The 19537-nt window shown below is 44.5% G+C and overlaps 1 protein-coding gene across 1 annotated transcript in view; it reads right to left on the bottom strand.

The window, feature by feature from the left end:
• PPP1R14C (protein phosphatase 1 regulatory inhibitor subunit 14C) overlaps positions 1–17974 on the bottom strand; it is a 50665-nt gene extending 32691 nt beyond the window's left edge. The window contains exon 1 of the mRNA XM_084202492.1: positions 17598–17974. Coding sequence (XP_084058618.1) covers positions 17598–17882 — 285 coding nt within the window. The 5' untranslated portion in view covers positions 17883–17974. The remainder of the gene's footprint in view (positions 1–17597) is intronic.
• Positions 17975–19537: the final 1563 nt, after the last annotated feature.

Below are 19537 nucleotides of genomic sequence, written 5' to 3'. Positions count from 1 at the left end.
CAAAACATGCCTCAAGAACAGACAAGTTCCCACAATTCCCTGGGAAATAAAAAGCAGCTCAGTTGAATGCAGGAAAAAAACCCCATGGGAATAAGACACCAGCAGTCCTAGCAACAGGCACTTCAATCCTGGGGACTGAAGTGGCCAAGCACACAGTGATCCATGCTGCTTACGAGTGCACCGGATCCAGGAGCCCAGGTCAGCGCACCTGCTCTGCATCTGGCTGTTCTACATGCAAGGCTGTCTTGCACTCTAAAGAAGCGTGCTTGTACACTACAAGCTTGCTATCCTGCAATTCACAAGGAACTTTGTTTCTGAAGAGAGTGAGGAGCTCCACTCTTAGGAAACAGGAATTACAAACAGTAAATGGAGGTGGTCCTAAATTAAACACAGTTTAAACAGATGAATCATTCCAACAACCTTCCAGTAGTATCTTACCATCAAGTATGTGTGTCAAAGTGATTGTTTCCATCTCTGACGTGGAGGAAATACTTAGCTAGCCCTTCATGCTGAAGCTTTGTTCATTAACCTTTGAGCACTTCAGACTGTGCTTCAGAATTAAAGCAATGTAAATATTTATCTGGGAAATAGGAAGAATAAAATTCTCTAAGAGCCAAATGAAAACTAACCTCAGTTTTAAAGATCTATCTTCCAGTTGCTTGACTGTCCTCAATCACACAGCCTCAATGTTACATTAACATGCTTCTTCCTTTTTAATTGCATATAATTTTTTTCTTGTGTTTAATCTTGGCAGTTAAATGGATCATTAGGACTGGAAATGTATATCTCTTTGGATATGAATAGGATGAAGCAGGGTAAGTTTTTGTTTTCAAAGCTGCCATTAGCCTGCTGATAGTTTTCTTTAAGGCACCATTAACACAGCAGCAGTCAAGACACTGCTGCAAAGAAACTATTATTCAGCAAATTTAATCCTTCTTTTCTTACCTACAGGAATCTTTCCAGAAATCTTCACAGGTCAGGTAGTTATAAATGTTATGAAGATACAAGCAGAAAAGTAATCAGCTCCTGTACTTGCTTTAGTCCTGTGTCATCTACCACTGCAGTTGCATGACAGTGACGGGAGGAGAGTGCATGGCCAGCTTCTGGAGGAACAGTGGGTCAGATACAGTACTCACGCTTCTTTTCTCCTTTTAACACCTCAGCCAGCCCCCAGTCCCCGACAGGACTACAGGGCCTCCAAGCAGCATTGAGGGACTCTGGGCTTAGCCTGCCCCTCTTCTCCCTTCCTGTCTCCTGCTCTGCCTTTTACAGCTATTTCAGCCTCAGCACCAAAGACTCTGTAGCAAACAAAATCTTTCAGCATATCAAACTGTTGTGATGTGACAAAATTAAAATAAGAAATGCTGTTTCAGAAGCTGACATTTAAATGAGCTTCATGGCTGAACAAAGGCACGTCAAAAAACAAGTCTCGACATAAAAACTAAAGTAATGGTGCCACGCACGCCTTCTCATCAGGGTCCATATAGCCACTTTGGCTATGATAACAAAGCTGGGTCTGCACCGACCTCTTCAAACGCTCAGTCATGACACACCTGTTAACACAACCCACAGCCCTGTGTTACAGCCTGCAATCCAGACCTGGAGCTCTCCCTTCAAGGACAAACTTCCTCTAATTGCCCGCAACAGCCTTAAGAAACACCCAGGCCCAAAGGCTCCTATCAAAATGTATCCTAAAACAGGCTCTGCCCACAGGCAAGCCGGACCAGGCAGCCAAACTGAGAGCCTGGGCAGCAGGGCCATCCCCACAGCCCCCATGTCAGCTCCTGGGCCAGGAGCCCCTGCCCACGTCCCAGCAGGGCCATCCCCACAGCCCCCATGTCAGCTCCTGGGCCAGGAGCCCCTGCCCACGTCCCAGCAGGGCCGTCCCCACAGCCCCCATGTCAGCTCCTGGGCCAGGAGCCCCTGCCCACGTCCCAGCAGGGCCGTCCCCACAGCCCTGCCCAGCCACCGGCCCAGCTGAGCCAGACCCACATGCCACCTGCCCCTGGCCCAGCCACAGGGAGATGCCCAGGGCTGGGGCTGCCCCAGTGCCCTTGGCTGGCTGCCTGCTCCTGGCTGGGGGTGGGACAAGCCCTGGCTGCCATTCCCTGCCCCAGGCAATGCCTGTGGAATAGAGGTGGCAGGAGGGTGACCTGCAGCAAGGCCCAGGGCTGCACGCTGCAGTGAGCACTGCCAGACCACTGCATAAACCAACACAGAAAAGTAGATCTTCCAGCAAATCTTCTATCATTTTTGCAGTCATTTTCAGCAGAGGCATCCCCAGCTGAGCTCATGGAACACCTCCTGCCTAGCTCTGGGGAGCCAGACACCGGCTGCCACTGCTGGTGACCATTGGCCTGTCACAAGTAGCGTCCCTCAGGGCTCTGTATTGGGATCAGTCCTGCTCAGTATCTTTACTGATGATCTGGATGAGGGGATTGAGTGCACCTTCAGTCAGTTTGCAGATGACATTAAGCTGTGAAGGAATGTTGATCTGCTGGAGGGTCTGCGGAGGGACCTGGGCAGGCGGGATTGCTGGGCTAAGGCTCAACAAGGCCAAGTACTGGGTTCTGCACTCGGGTCACAACAGTCCCATGCAGCACTACAAGCTTGTGGAAGAGTGGCTGGAAAGCTGCTGATTAAAAGAGGACCTGGGGGTGCTGGTCAACAGCAGCGGAACCCAAGCCTGCATGTGCTCAGTGCCAAGAAGGCCAATGGCATCCTGGCCTGTAGCAGAAATAGTGTGGCCAGCAGGACAAGGGAAGTAAGTGATCGTCACCTTGCACTGAGCTCTGGTGAGGCCACATTTCAAATCCTATGTTCAGTTTTGGGCCTCTCACTACAGGACATTGTGGTGCTGCAGCATGTCCAGAGAAGGACAACAGAACTGGTGAAGGGTCTGGAGCACAAGTCTTACGAGGAGCAGCTGAGGGAGCTGGAGTTGTTTAGCCTGGAGAAAAGGAGGCTCAGTGAAACCTTATTGCTCCCTACAAGTATCTGAAAGGAAGTGTTGGTCTCTTTTTCCTAGTAACAACTGACTGGGCAAGAGCAAACAGCCTCAAGTCATGCCAGGGGAGGTTTAGATTGGATAGTAGGAAAAATTTCTTCATGGAAAGGGTTGTCATTCATGGAAACACACTGCCCAAGGAATTGGTTGAGTCACTATACCCAGAGATATTAAGAAGACGTGTAGATGTGCCACATAGGGACATGGTTTAGTGGCAGACTTGGCAGTGCTAGGTTAATGTTAGGACTTCATGATCTTAAAGGTCTTTTCCAACCTAAACAATTCTATGATTCCACAACCATCCTCCTTTCCCAAGGGTGCCCAGCTTTTTCTTCCCTCACTGCCAGAGAACCTCACCAGCAACACCACTGCTCTGTAGCTGCATTTTTATCAGAAGTCAACTCCAGCATCACTGCTGCTCTACACTGAGCATTACAAGATTTGAGAGGGGAGAATTTGTATATCAGAAGAGAGGAGACAAGAAGTCACACTCCTTTTCTTCCAGCTTCAACTCCTTGTCTCATTTCCTGCAATATCTCCAACACAATGTCAGAGTAATGCCAAACAAGAATATATTTGCATATATTAGTTCCTCTCCAGTAACACACAACCTCCACTTGCTATTATTCTTCCCCTTCTCCTTAGACTACAGCAAGCAAAGACTCCTCATCTACAGCAGCAGAGCTGAAAGCCAACTGCTCCGCACACAGCTACCCTGCAAGTCAGTCTTTGCTAACGCACAGATGGCTTCCCTTCTTTTGCCTTGTCTATATATGTCAATGTATTTTCTCTTCCAGGGCAAGAAACTCCCAGGCTGGGCTTTCATGCAACTTTCTTAATGTTGATTTGCTAACTGACCATTTGAAAATCAAAGCCAAAAACAAAACTCACAAAAACATGGATGACTCCTAAAAGTAACAAACATACAACATGAAAAACAAGCCAGTGTGGGAGGACAGAGTCAGACATACCCTAACTTCACTGCTTTTATGCTTAACACTGCAGTTGTGAAAATGAAAAAGGAAGAAATATGCTTTTTCAAGGCACAGCCAGCCAGTCTGTTACAATGCTTCCAAAATACATCCCTAATTCTCCTGTTCAGTGCTATGGAAATAATTGCATATACTGTTCACATTTCGCCTTTTTATAAAAAAAAAAAAAGTAAGTCAAAAAAATGAGAAAACAGTGGTATTCTGTAATAGAAGCAGATGACATAATGTGAAAGGGTGAACAGGTCACTTCAACAATAATGGTGGAAGGCTGCAATTTTCTAACACTAACCATCTGTATCAGAGGTGGAATACTAAAATTAAGTGAGTGTTTAGCTGAGTTTCACGAGTGGAAAATCTCCTCTATTAAAAATTTGCCTCATAACATGCCTTTAAGAGATACAGAGTGCAGAACAACAATTCAAAGCTGTCTATTATTTCATTTTTGCTGCAGCCAGCACTTCAGACCTTTAGACCTGGTTCCTGATCCATAAGAAAGTCCTTATGGCCATGAACAACTTAGCTTATTGAACACCCATCATCCCAGAACCGTCTGAGAAAGAGCCATCTACAAAGACCATTTCATCTATTGGCAATAGGCTTGGATTGATGAGGCAACAGTACAAATGTATCTGAAGACACTTGCCCAGATCTGATGTAAAAGTTACAAAAACCACTGGACAAATGCTTTAGAAGCATTTCAGTACATCATATGTCTTCAGAGTTAAATGTACAGACATCCTTACTAGTTGTAGAAAATACCAGCAGTTGTTGATAGCAACCATATTACTTCTCCCTCTAACCTACCTCCAATGGACTCTCCAATAGTGGCACTGCTTCAAACATTATTCAAACAAGTCTTCCTAAAATACAAAATTCCAGCTCCTATTTGTCCAAAGAGCAACATCTAGAGGAAGAGAAGCAAACTTATAGCAAACTACTGTCAATCTCATTTGTCCCTACAACCCCTGCCTTCTACAGTTCTCTCTTTCACTACCGTGGATATTTCTGTGAGTCTTTAGTAGAGAAAGACAGAGGGGACAAGTTTGATCAGGGACTTGAAGGCACAGGAAGAAAGCAATCCAGAAGAAAAATTACTTATATTTAGCAAACTGGCACAAGCAAGCCAGCAGAATTTGGCCAAAGAGACATACACCTACACACCTGGATCTGAAGTACATGCTAGTGAAAGAAATAACCTCGAAAAACATGGAAATGAGGCAGGCAGCCTACTATACACTTTATACATGCTTACTGCCATCTCTACCTTAGTTCTACCTCTCCAGGAACAACTTTCCACTTTCTTCTCCAATCTCTTCCCACCTGGCCCTTCCCATTCAGAAGCAGTGGATATCCTTCTACTGCCTATTGCAGAGACACAGAAGCAAGCTCTAGAGGAGAGAGGTGTATTTGTTCTCCACTAGTAAAAGGCATGGTGTTTATGACAGCTAGGATAGCTACGACTTGCTAGGACAAGGGTTTTTTTAAAGCTACCAATTACTTCAACTTCTCAAGCACTTACATTTCAGAGCAGTTCTCAAGGCAGGAGATGTGTCCATGTGGTACGCATCCTAAGAGGATAAATTACCCTAGAGCCACAGGCAGTGAACACGGGGTTATAGCCAGCAGGTGGGGGTGTGGGCAAGACACAAGGCAGAGCAGTTCTCTGGGAATCATGCCATTGCTACTAAATGAAGAAAAACAAGCATCACATGAAATAAAAGGGCAAATGCCAGAAGGTTCTGAATTTTGAGAACCCTCCACCTCATTGTGCCCATAACTTCAATAATTAAAGTCAATCCCCTGCTACAATGGCTGCAGCTCTATCATCTTTAGCACAACACAGAAAAAAAATAATTGGTGAGATGATGTGATTACAGGGAAAAGATTTTACGATACCAAAATGCCTGTTTTTCCAAGAAGGAACTGCCAGTCATAGTAGAGCATACCAGGTATTCCATTTGTCCAATTCTGTTGGGTAATTTAAAAAAAAATTAAATCTCTGCTCATTATTCAAAGAACCTTGCACTCTGCAGCTTCAGTGTCACTAGTAAGCATTGAGAAGAAACTGATACCCAGTCACACAGACTTCATTTAATCTTCTTCAGTACTAACACCGCTATTTTGCTGCTTTCATAACTGAACTGTCAAAACAACTTCAACTTATCCAAATATATCCAGAACACGCTGGTTAAGGAATTGTTGTCTAATTTGTGCATCTCTACAGAAGCCTAAAGGAATCACTAGAGCGTGAAATTGCTAAATGAAGAAGAGGCATTGATCACAGACTATACTGAGCAGTGGAAGAGAAGCATTCAACACCTCCTAACCATACCCATAACATAGATTCAATCTCAACAAGACATTTGTTGAAAATCAAGTGCTGTCTCCAGAGCAAATGCTTTGTGTTCTCACTACAAAAATAGGATGTGCTAAGCCTAAACCTGGATGTCACTTATGTTAAACAAAACGCCCCAAAGCAGATAGGAAGAACACATCATGGTTTGTTGTCATCATCCACTTTCAGAGCAAGCAGAAATAGTTTTGCAAATACAGGTTGTACACCAAATCACCATTACCTAGCCACTCCTGCAAAGCACAGAGCTTCAGCCACCAGGCTTAAATGTTGCTACCTTGATGACTATGCAAGTGGAATGTCTTTCCACATAGTAGTCACAGGACATACCTCCCTTCTGCCATTCACAAGAGCAGGTCACTCTCTATCTCCAAGCAACAACAGGCACAGCTGACTGCTTCCCTGCAATCTGTACATAATTCTGCCTACAGCATGAATGAAATAATGACTAGGACCATGCCACACTAGGTCAAATTTGACAGATTGATTGCTTTTTTCTAAGAGAGAAGATGAAAAAAAACTAAGGAATATATGCTCCATGCAAAATTTTTGATCAAACAGGACCAACACCAGGTCCTTTACAGTCTGGGAATTTAGGCTAAACAGCAGTGCAATTAAATAGGTTTGCCTCTTGGGGCACTTCAAGGATTAATTACTCCATCAGATTGTTTGAAAGAACACAAGGAAAGAGCACATGATATAATGAGGCCTCTAAATGGCTTTTCTCATCTCAGTTTCAGCAGCCCTGTAAAAACAATCTGTTAGTCTCCAGTATTGATTTTCTTTACACTGAGAAGCTGCGTGTAAATTGACTTCTGCAATAAAAATCATACAGTATGGGTACATCTAGCATCTGACACACTCATAGTCTTCTCACCACATTTTTGTCTTACCAGCCAATTAAAGTGCAACTGATTGGAACAGGAGACAGTTTTCAATCATTATTATTTCTTTAGCCAGAAGTATTAGGTCCTTTAAGATTTAACAAGAGAGACAAGAAGTCTGTTTTCTGAGGCAAGGGGGGGGGGGGTGTTTTATTCAGTGATATCAAAACAAGTGCACTTACATCCTGCAGAATCTAGAAGCAATGTAATCATTCTGAAGAAATGTATGCATGCAAGAGATACAGAGAGTTTCTCATGCTTTGTAACAAGTCACTCCTCCAAGTGGAGCCTGGGCATAGCAGTGTGCTCTACACAGTGACGACTCTCCCTCCCCCCAGACACTCATTTGGAGCAGCAGGCAGGCCAGGGACTGGCAGTCAATGCATTTTGGCTCTGGTCCACTGGTGTCAAGAAATATCAGCAGGAGTTCTAACATGCTTTAAAGCAGACACTCCTCTTCCCTGGGGGCCAGAGACACCACTTGGCTACACAGGCAAGTCCCTGAACTGCAAAACATGAAAAAGTGCCTGAGGGATCTTTAAAATGAATTCACAAACAACTCCAGATCCAGGAGGCGGCATAACCTGCTGTGACTATCCCACCAAGGATGACAAAAGGAGAAGGGAGCTAAAGACTATACAGGACACCTGTTTGATTCCAGTGCTTCTTCACACTGTCAAATTCTCAGAAAAGTATCTTGGCACATAGTCCTGCCTCCTTCCACTTGCTACATTAAATGCACTGCAAACTACTAACCAAGAGTAAGACCTAAAAATTCCACTAGAATCAATACACATTTTAAGGTGAAATCTGATAAGAACCTAAAATAAAGAAGATAAAAAGGGACATACTGGGGAAAAAAAGGCAGAGATGTTGTTTAGATGTTTTACAAAACTAGTCCTGGAAGCCTCTGTTGCCCCCAGCCTGAGACAAGACAGTCTCCAGATTATACAGCGAAAGATTTGCTTCCTCATATAAATGAATTCTCTGGTTATCACAATTACTTCATGACACTAAACCAAGTCTTCTGCCTAAGAGTTTGGGTTTAATAAACAAAAAGTAGGTGGCTAGCTATAAGCAAGTTGATTAAATCTTTAGCTAAGCAGGCTAGGCAGTACTGCAGGAACACCTGAAGTAAGAGCTGGAATGTTTCTGGCTGCCAGTGAGCTAGTTACCACCAGCACTCCTTCCCCTCACCAGTCTCTGCACTCAGAAAGGATTCAGTTTTCAATATCAACATAATCCAAATTCTAGAGAGCTTTACGAGAGAAGACTAGGCAGTTTTACCTCAACACACCTAAAACAGGAGTACAAAATTTTACCATAAACCTAAAATGGCATGATAGCAAAACAAAAATTAAAAGACAGTAGTTTATTTCAGAACATCTGGAATTCCTTTCTGACAAAAAAAAGTGCACTATATGCTTCAGGTACTATCTTTTAAAATGTAAAGCAACCAACTGTAAAGGCTCAGGGCATTCTTTGTGTTTAAAGTGTATCAAAATGTTATATACCAGTCAACTAAAGTAGAACAAAACACTTGTATCATGCTAGAGTTAATTTAGATATCTACTTCAAAAAAGTTATCATTCAAGTGCTAAAATAAATTAGCATCTTAAGCCACTAACATATTTTCTAAGGAGTGTTAAATGGATTCCATGAAGTATTATTAAGCCTATTTCTTCCAGAGTCTGCAGATGTACTCAAAAGATGGATTTTGTTCTAAGGTAGTAACTGACCTACAGGAGAATCACTGTCTTAATACTTCTGCCCCTTAGCTGTGGTCATCTCTTGAGTCTGATGATGCCCAGAGTAAGAGCAGGCAGTAAAGCACATTTACCATCTGTTTAAACTTCACCCCAGAGTGAAAGTCCAAACAAGCACATTCCAAGCAAGTATTTGCTTTCGTTTATGTCTTTCTATATTTTATGGAAAGGATGGGAAAGATTCTAGTGCCTAAAGGGTTTAAAAGTAATATTTAAATATATAAAATAATGTGGAAAGAAACATCATATAACCAAGTAACTCCATTAAAAAATTACATCAAATGCAAGAGCTTATCTGCAAATAAGAAGGCAGACCATGTGACCTAGGAGATCCTTCCCAGTTCTGTGTTCTGGAAAGTAATCCTATTAAAACAGTCTGGTAAGAGGATTTTCATTAGGCATTGATTGTGCCATCATTTACACTTTATGAAGTCCAACACAGAGGACTGAAGGGTGTGTGATCCTCTGGTTGGCAGCATATTTGGAATGGTGAACTCTTCTGAGTCACCACTAGAAGTGTCACCTCTAGACTAGCACCACTACACACACTAGCCACTCACTTACTTACCATTAGGCCTCTTAATTAATGCTGTCTTCTATACTACCTTTGCTTTACAGGCTGAACAACATTGCACTGAATTAAAAATCTACAAGTGTTCTAATAATTAAAGACCTATAGTAACATGTTATGATTTTTCTCTATATTTAGATCCACTAGATCTATGCTACTGATAAATAATCATATGGATTGAAAATATACAGGATGCCTTCTGGGGCTGCAATCTGTGTGTTCCCTGAAAATAATTTAAGATGCCATGCTGAACTGGTTCCTAGAATAGATATCATGCTTCCAGGGAGGGAGGGAGTGGTGGGGAGGGGAGGTAACAGTTCTGCTAATGAAATGTGATCCTCAGAATTAAATACTTATCACTTCAAAGAAGATTTGATTTGTTTCAGTGTGTACCTCTGCCCAAACAATTTCTTGTTCCAAGAAGATCTTTAACAAGCTAAATTTATTCTATCCTTTGAAATAAAGTTGTACTGCTGCTGTAGGGACCACATAAAATTAAGATTTTTATACCCCTTCCCCAGCATTAATGAGTTCTAGAAATCTTGACTTCCATAATTCTGTGTGTCACATGGGAGAACAGCAAAAGAAGCTGCTAATGTTTTACAACAGACAGCCAAAAGTTGCAATGACAAAGATGGATGGCCACATCTAACCTGCTCAATTTGTGCTGTCAAATAGAAGTTTCTGGAGTTAGATGTAAGGCAGGGAAAAATGAGACCTTGGCTTTTGAATACTGCAGGGAAGACACAAGACTGGAAGAATGCATTGATATTGCTGCTGCTGCTTTATCATCTGTAGTGACAAGAGACAAGGGGGCCATAACTCAGACTGAATCAGGTTAGAGATGGGATAGGTTTTTTTCTTCCCCCCATTGATATCTCCTGCAGTGTCGGAATACTATGTAAAGTATGTACACATTAGGTACACTAGTATGCTCTACAAACCACATAGGTTTTTTGGTTGGGTTTTAAGTCCCGTTATATTGTTTTTAAAGTGGCTGATAACCTGTTGTAAAGGGAGAATTATAAGAATGCAACCAGAAGCTCAGCCAGTCTTTGCAAGGCATGCAAAGACTCAAAAGAGAATGAGTTTAGGGTGGTCATAAGAGTCAACTATCACACTACTCATTCTGGTTGAAGTAAGACTTAATTTCACCTATTTTTTTATTTACATTCAAGACCTATTTAGAAATATTCCCTATGCCTTATAAGAGGAGTCAAACATTCCATGCAACAGGTATTTTCCTCATTTAAGCAGGGTTATTTTTGTTTCAGTCATTTGCTTTGACAGCACAGGTTAGATCAGCTAATGCAAAGCAAGGAAAATAAGGAGACACTGTCATAACCAAGGAACCAACAGTGCTCAAGTCAGCCCAGCACCTTCAACAAAGCACAAAATAACCTGCTCTCAGCTATCTGGGGATGGATCATCCATGTCGTAGTTTAATTGTGCTACATGTACAGACACATGCAAGCTACACTCAAGTCCAAAAGCAATATAATGAATTTTTGTTATAAACCTGGAATGGTTAAAAGGGGTAGATTGATGACCAGTTTCTCCTCTTCCCCTTCAGCTGTACATTCACTGCATGATTTGTAGCAGACTTTACCATTTGTTTTTTTATCCACAGTTTTTACATTGTATCCACATTCTCCCACCCACCCCCTCCTCTCTTTTGTTACCCTGGATAATCAAGAACTGGCTTTATGTAAAACAATTTGCCTAAAGGCACAAGAGTCTTTGCAGCCACAAAGATTGGAAGCTACTGCTAATAAGAAGTGCAATTATAAAATGTTAAGTGATGTAAGCAATCAATTATTTATTCACCTTGTTATAAAGCAACCACACCTACTGCTTCAGCAAAGAGACCAGTTGAATCTTGAACAGAGAGGAAAAAGAGGAAAATTGCTATGGAATAGCTGCTGAACAATAATCTGTGTTGTGAAGCTTTAAATTGGAAGTCAAGAATATTGCTGCTGATTCAGATAAAACAATGAACCATGACCAGCACAGAAATGACATCTAGACTAAACAAAGATCAAATAGTAGAAAAAATCATTTTCTTGCAAACGTAGAAAGGTTTGGTTTGGAAGGGATCTTAATGCTCATCTAGTTCCAATCCCCCTACCATTGGCAGGGACATCTTCCACTAGTCCAGCCACATCCAACTTCAACACTTCAAGGGATGCAAAGTTCACAATCTCTCTAGGCAACCTGTTCTAGTGCCTCACCACCATCACAGTGAAGAATTTCTTCCTTTTCACCTCATCTAAGCCTGTCCTCTGTCAGTTTAAGGCCATTCCTCCTTGTCCTCTCACTACATGCCCCTCTCAAGCTGTCTTGCAGGCCCTCTCTAAGTCTCCCTGAAGTCTTCTCTTCTCCAGGCTGAACAACCCCAACTCTTGGCCTTCACAGGAGAGGTGCTGCAGCCCCCAATCACCTTAGTGGCCCTCCTCTGGACTCCAACTCATCCATGTCCTTCTTATGCTAGGAGTCCCAGAGCTGGATGCAGTACTCCAGGGGGGGTCTAACAAGAGGGAAGTAAATGCTGAAGAACTGTCTCTCCTGACCTGCTGGCCAAGCTGCTTTTAATGTGGCCCAGGATGAAAATGGCAAGTGCACATTACCAGCTCATGTTGAGGTTCTTGTCAACCAACACCCCCAAGTATTCTGCTGAGGGTTGCTTTCAATCCGTTCTCCACCCACTTGTATTTGTGGTCAGGACTGCTTTGGCCCATGTGCAGAACCTTGCATCTGACTGTGATGAACTTCTCCCCTTGAATTCCTTTGCACTGTTGCACGCAAAAAGAAGGCAAGTTCAGTAGCTGAACAGTGGTACATTTCCTACAAGAGTAGGGTCTTTAGAACTTCAGGCAAGATCTTAAGTTCATTTAGAAACAAAAGGCTCTGGCTTTATCACAATCAGGTGCTCGCTACCCTCACAGATCCTTAAGCCCACTCCTCTGAAAAGAACTGCATGCATTTTACACGGTTTAAGACAACATGCACTTCTTCGGCTTCCCATTTTCTGCTCTTGGGATTCAAGTACCTTTCTGTGGTTGCTACATGATAGAATAAGTCTTTACTACACCTGTGTTACCTGTGTCCTTTACAGATCTCTGATCACAGCAACTCTTCAACTGACACAAGTATGTTGCACAGTATCCCTGCCCTCAAGAGACGACCCCAAAGTTAGTATTGTACAACATGGAGATCTGTAAGAGCTATCCAAAATAAATAATTCAAATAAATTTCTAAGCACCTTGGTGCACCTACAAGTTATTTACTCCAATGCATCCGAACTGCAACACTCAATCTCCCAAAGAAAGAAATCCTTTATTATGCCGCCTACTGACTTGCATCTTTTTAAAGGAGTAACACTCTCTCTAGTTCTCAGATCCTTCTCAGCCTCTTTCCACTTCTAATCCATTGAGAAAGGAATCCACATGCAATTACCATTTCTGAGATCTTAGTCCAAGTTAGAAGTCTATTCAAAGAGTGAGACTGCAGGAAAAAGTTTGTTTCTGTAGCGCTTTATTCAGTGAATTTTCTTACCAAAGACCTTTCTGAGACATTAATAATGAATTTCAAACATTACCTCACTAGAGCCTGAGGCATAAGTAGTACCTGATCATACCATCAGGTCCACATCATCACATGGCAGCCTTAGCAGCATGCTGACCAGGCTGTTTTGAAAAAGACAGTGTATGAAGGGAAATGTTAGCATATCCCAGCAGCTTCAGGAAGACAGACAAAGGGGGTGCTCTCTGCAGTAACTGAACAACCAGGCAAAGGGAGCTCTTGATCCGTGCAGGACTGAGCTAAATTGCTCCTTTCCCTCCCATACTCCATTGCCAACATGAAATCCCCTACCCATTTGCTTGCAATGACAAGAGTGCTTCATGCCACTCTTGTCATTGCAGTATCTTACCAGAAGATGGAAGGAAATCTTACACATAATAATTCCCAGTCTAACATGGATTTGTACTCTTAATGGAAATGCCTGAAAGGCCTTTATGGGCAGCTCTTCCAACTGCATTTTATTGTACAGTGAATTTTTAAATAATCTCAGGGTATTTCCATTCCTGGAATGGAAAAATAATAAGCTTGGACACAACACTCTGGTATATCCAGACCAACATCATATGCCCTGCCAAGCACTGACTTCCATACATCACTAGACATACTCTAATAAAATAGTTGATTACTCAGCTAAGCTCAGCAATATCTCAGAAGGCAAGTCTTGTATTTAGCTTTTAGAGTGCAAAGTCTAGGGGCTCATTTGATTTGCACACGTAAATCTCTACATTAAAAAATATTCAGCAACAAATCCATAGCACAAGCAAAACCTTTCTTCATTATTGTGCAAAAATCTGTGTGCCATTTATAGCAAATGCTATAATTCTGGATAGACAGGACCTCAGAGCACAGAAATTCACCTGCAGAATTGAATGGTTTCTGGGGACAAGTCCAGTGGTCTTTTTTTTTCATATACAAAGTCATACAAGTTTGGCAGGTGCACACAACATAGATCATCCATTTGGAAAACTGATCTGTCACCACTTTCATTCTGAACTACAAGTTGCAAGCCATCAGGGAATGAATAGTGATGGTGTAAGTTGTTCTATGCAGCATTATTTTGCAATTCTTTACCAATAATGAACTTAGCCCAAAACACAAAGCATCTGTGGAGAAACTATTTTTAGTACCAAGGTACCTAATAAAGGTCAACACTGAAGCCAGTTCAAGTCCTGCAATTAAGGCATTGCACTTTCAATATAGTAACCTGCAACCATAACCTCAGTTTCAGCATTCACAGAAACCAGAACAAACAGGTTATAAAACTTTTTTTTTTTTAAATGAAGCAGTCCCAGAAGCAGACAGCCAGACCAATACTCACCTGAAGCACCTGACCTAAGTACGTTAGCCTGGCAGGTTCTGGTGCCAAACAAATCCTGCCTAAGTCTCTCTGGTCCTATTAAAGTTTTCTACCTTGATAACCTTTACCATTCAGGCAAAGGGTATTTTATCCCTAGAGTCTGCATCATGTGGAAATAACCTTTCTAAAGTTAATCTCTGTGTCATATAACTGAGGTCTGCCTTAAAAATAGTGTCTAATAGCTCCTTCTAAGTCACACCCTCAACACCATAATATTGCTTGGCATCCAATTTTTAAAACTAAAAATGTACCAGTAAAGACAAGATCCACTAGAAAAAGAACACAAACAAACCTGTCTCGTTATTTCCCAACCTCATCTCCTAAACTTTGTCACCTTGCCAAGACAGGATTATAGCTGACTTAACTTGCAAGTACTTGACAGACTATGAGTACATGTTTAGTTTTGAATAAAAGGAATCTTTCTGTAAGTATCCACTTACTGATGAATCTTAGTATAATAGCAAATGTTATTTAAATGGAAAACAGTGAGCAGGCACTACATTTATGCAGTCAAACAAAGAGACATGCAAGTCTTCTCACAGACTTTCAGTACACCACATTGCAAGCACCCTCTACTTATTTCTGCTCTTGCCAGAAATGAAGTGCACTGCTCCTTAGAAATAGAGCTCTGAATCAGAATAGCAATGAAACACTGATATTGGTTAGCTCTTTTAGGATTAAAAATTCAATGGCTATTTCTGACAATCTGGAAGATTTTAGATCGTTACAGAAGTTAAATGTCATTGGAAAGTTGCATTGGAAAGTTATTGTAGATCTTCCATAGAAGTTGAAGCGAGCAATTCCCAACCCCCTCCCAACCTGCCCTCAGACAGGGTTATTAACTGTCTGCATAGGTGATTAAATTTCAGCCTGAGAGCTACATCTCTAAGCCTAGAAGTAATTCAAGCAGATTCAAGCAAAGCATCTTGCATTAAATTGCTATTGTCTTTAATCACTACACTCATCATACATCTTCAACTTTATTCTGATAGCATATTAATAGCTTGACCTTTTCACTGCCATCATCTGTGCTGACTCTGGATAGAGTTGATGCATAATAGCAAAGAAGAGAAGAAAATTACTTAAATATTTTGCCCTTGGCCTTCAAATCTAAAAGCATTTTGTCCTGTTATCTAAACCACTTCTCCCCCTAAAAGTCACTTCAGAAACCAAACCATCTAACAAGTCATTTTTATTCAGCTATATATGGCCGCCACCTTAATGGAGACCTTCTAAAGTGTACATCTTTTTACTTTAGTTGGAAGCAACAGCTATAATAAGGAAAAGAATGAATGATTTTCCTCCAAGAAGCCTGTGATTTGAATACTGTGAAGAGCAGCAACAATTCCATTGGGCTTTGGTGCTATATACCACATCCTTTCTTATGAACAGAACAAGTTCACCTGTATGTCAAAAGCACACAGCCCAAACAGGTCTGGTGCTTTTGAGCAGTGAGAGTCAAACCAGAGGACAAATCCATCAGGCCAGACATGAACTACATTATCAGCTTGCACAGGCACAGAATCATCAGTTCACACAAACAACTGTAAACACTTCCGGCCTCAGAAAAACCCTCACAGCCTACAGGCTATGTGGCCAAACAAGTCATGAGACTGGAGAGGCAAGTCACACCAAGATGAAGACTAAGAACTGCTTATTTTTATTATTTCTAAGTGGAGTTTCCATTTGTATCTTTCCTTCCCACAGTTGTTCCTGTTCAGAGGATGTGAACAGTTAAGGAGGTTTAACTTGACAAATGCACATTTTTTATGTTTCGTTCTAACAAATTTGCCAATAAATCACTTTTGAGAGTAAAGGAGTTTCTATAGACATTTGTATTATGCGTGTGCTAGACATTCCATCCAGGTTATTTATATTTTCACATCCACCAAAGACATCCACACCTCAAGGACTGTCAGGCTCTTGTCTTCCTAGCTCCAGCATGCTCAGGAGTGAGATGTTGGCTCCTGGACATGCTAGCTGCAAAATTCACATCTGGCTTTAACAAATCTCACTTCAGAAGTCTCTAACAAAAGCGAATTAGACGACTGATGGGAAAAGTATGTGAACCTCAGTTTAGCCTTAACGTTTTGGTAAGAGTAAATACCGGAGGAGGAAGTGAGATGGGATTATAAGGTTTACAACATAGTTATCTCCACAAGGAAGACAACAGTTGCCATTTCTTTGAACAATCTTGAAACATCCTCCTGCTCATCTGTCCTCTACAAAAGAGAATTCATTCTGGCAACGCTTGCTCTTTGCCCAGAGTAACAGAAAACCAGATTTGACACATACAAATCACATACAAGCCCCCAGTGTTTTCGATTCTCGTCCTAATGATCTCCGAATTGCTCACTGAAATTTCCTGGCCAGTATCTACCCCGCTCTTGTAGGTCGGGATAACGCAAAACCACGATCCAGAGGGGCCCGTACCCGCACCGGAGAGTCTTTCCTCTACACCAGCCGCCTCCGCGCAGCCCCCGCGCAGGTCCCGCTCCCTCGTCCTGCTCTCCCTGTGCCCAGCACACCGCTCTGCTCTCCGAGCCGCCGAGCTCCCGGCGCTGGGCCGGCTCGCGTCTAACGGAGACCGACGCCCGCCCAGCCCGTGGAAGGCGCCTCGGAGCCCCGGTCAGCCCGGCCCTGGAAGGCTGCGGGGACAGCGGCTCCCGGCCACCACAGCCGCGGGCGAACCTCCTGGCATTCCCGGACCTGCCGCAGCCGTCGGGGACCCCCCCGGAGGAAAAGGACCCCTCCATGCCCGACCGTGCGGCAGCCACCGTCCATCCCCAAAGGGCGGCCCCTCTTATTCACCTCGGGAGGGCACGGGGGACACCCTTTCTATAGGGCATGGGGCGCCTTTGATCATTCCCTGAGCCGAGGCACCACTGAGGCGCGGGGCAGCGGCAGGGTGGAGGCGGTGGACCGGGAATGTCATTTGGAGGTGGCGGTGACAGCGCTCCTCTGCCCACCGCCGAAATGCGACTCGGGGCAGGAGGAGGATGCTGGGGGCGAGGGACGCAGCGGCGGGCGAGGGGACTGAGGCGACAGCAACCGCGCCGGGGACCCCGCGACCCCGGCCCCGCACCTCGCAGCCGTAGAGCTGCCCCAGCTGCTCCACGATCCACTCCTCCAGCACCAGCCGCTTCCGCAGCTCCTTCCGATCGTATTTCACCGTCACTTTCCCCTGCTGGTGGCGCCGCTGCTGGACCTGCACCACGGCCGCCGCTGCCGACACCGAGTCCTCCCGGGAGGAGCTGCCGGAGGAGCCGCCGCTCCCGCCGCCGCCACGGGGGCTCTGGAAGAAAACGCGGTTCCCGCCGCCTCCGCCCGCTGCTGCCGCCGCCTCGCTGCCCCCGGTCGCCACCGACATGCTCCGCTCCGCCGCGGCTCCCGCCGAGCCGAAAGGCGCCCGCCGCCGCTACCGCCGGGCCGCAGCAGCCGCCGCTCACGCGTGTGCTCCGCTCCCCCGCACCTGCCGCTTAAAGCCTCGCATGGCTCGGCGGCGCAACGGCCCCGCCGCCGGGGGTGGGCCCGGACCGGCTGGGGCGGGGACAGAGGCGGGGCTGTGTGGCTCGGCTCGGCTCGGCACGGCACAGCGCGGGTCGGTGCGGCACGGCACGGCACGGCACGGCACGGCACGGCACGGCACGGCACGGCACGGCACGGCACGGCACGGCACGGCGTCAGCAGCTCGGAGCGGAGTGTGGAGCACCCCGAGAGTGCCGCGGGGCTGCCCCTGTGCCGGCGAGACGTGGGCGGCCGCTCCTCGCCGTTGGCGGAGGCGGAACGGCTGTGCCCGCGGCAGGGCGCTGCCGGGGAGCATACGTTCGCTGGGTAGTTTATGGCTTTTTATTTCTATAAGGAAATGCAGTATTGCCCCGTCACGCACACTACGTTTATATACATTGCATACCTGCAGCACTAAAACGCTGAATGCGATCGTTTTCTTCTCTTCGTGGTGTGTGTGGGCCTGAGTGCGCGTGAATGATTTCAGGATGGTGAACCCCAAGAGCTGATATTTCAAGCTACCAGCAATCAGTGTTACAATAAGCCACGTGCAGATAGCTTTCTAAACCACTCAGGTTAGCATCAGTGCTTTCAGCAGCTTCTCGTCTCTCAGGAGATACTGAGTGAAATCACCGATGGCCCATCCTACACACCAAAATGTGCCTATGACTGCAAGTAAGCAGCCAACATAGCGCAGGCGCTGGCTAGGGATGCCAAACCATCCCCATTAGCAAAGAGGTTCGTGACAAGGGGCAGAAGTCGACCTCTTGCATGTGCAGAGCTGGGACTGGCAGTGCTTGGTGTCCCAAATTTGGGTGTGGCTGTGGGAATTATCTACTGTCCGCACTGCCCTGGGGGTGAATGTTTCAAGTCAGCAGGGAGCAGAGGGGAAGGAGGCATGGATCGCTGGCCACATCTGCCTGGGTGTACCTGCCTCAGTCAGATCCTGGCTGTTCTTTGGCATGGCCATGTGGTAGCAGTGACATTTCAGCTTCTTCTGCTCTCAGCATGTGACACACCACTCAGAAAGAGGCTAGCATGAGACACCTGAGCCTCATAAGGCTATTTAGGTAAAACACAGATTGTGCCACTAAAGGGATCATAGTCTGATAAAATCTTATTACTGGTCTGAAATGCTATGATAGCTTTTAGATTTTCATCTAAAAAAGCACTAGTTTTTCAAAGCAAAACATATGGAGTTAAGCTCCTTATCAGTGTGTAGGGACCACACGATTTTCAGCGATACTGAGCAATTGCAACTAGGTACCAGTGTAGGTCACACTTGAAGCTTGGGCTGCAAGCAGAGCTTGAGAAAAATCATATCCCACAAATACGAGTTCATGCAAGAAGTCACAGGGCAGCCATTACACAAGTGAATATCAACTTCCAGATGGGTAGTGCTGCCTGCCTGGCTCTTATAACTCTAGGCTTGTGTAAATGCAGTAGGAAAATACCATCATCAACAACTTGTTCTTAGAGAAACCAAAACGAATACAAAAGGGTTTTTGAAAGAGGGGA

This window comes from Fringilla coelebs (assembly GCF_963513975.1).
Source record: "Fringilla coelebs genome assembly, chromosome: 3".
Lineage (NCBI taxonomy): Eukaryota > Metazoa > Chordata > Aves > Passeriformes > Fringillidae > Fringilla > Fringilla coelebs.
This window is presented reverse-complemented; position numbering and strand designations above follow the sequence as displayed.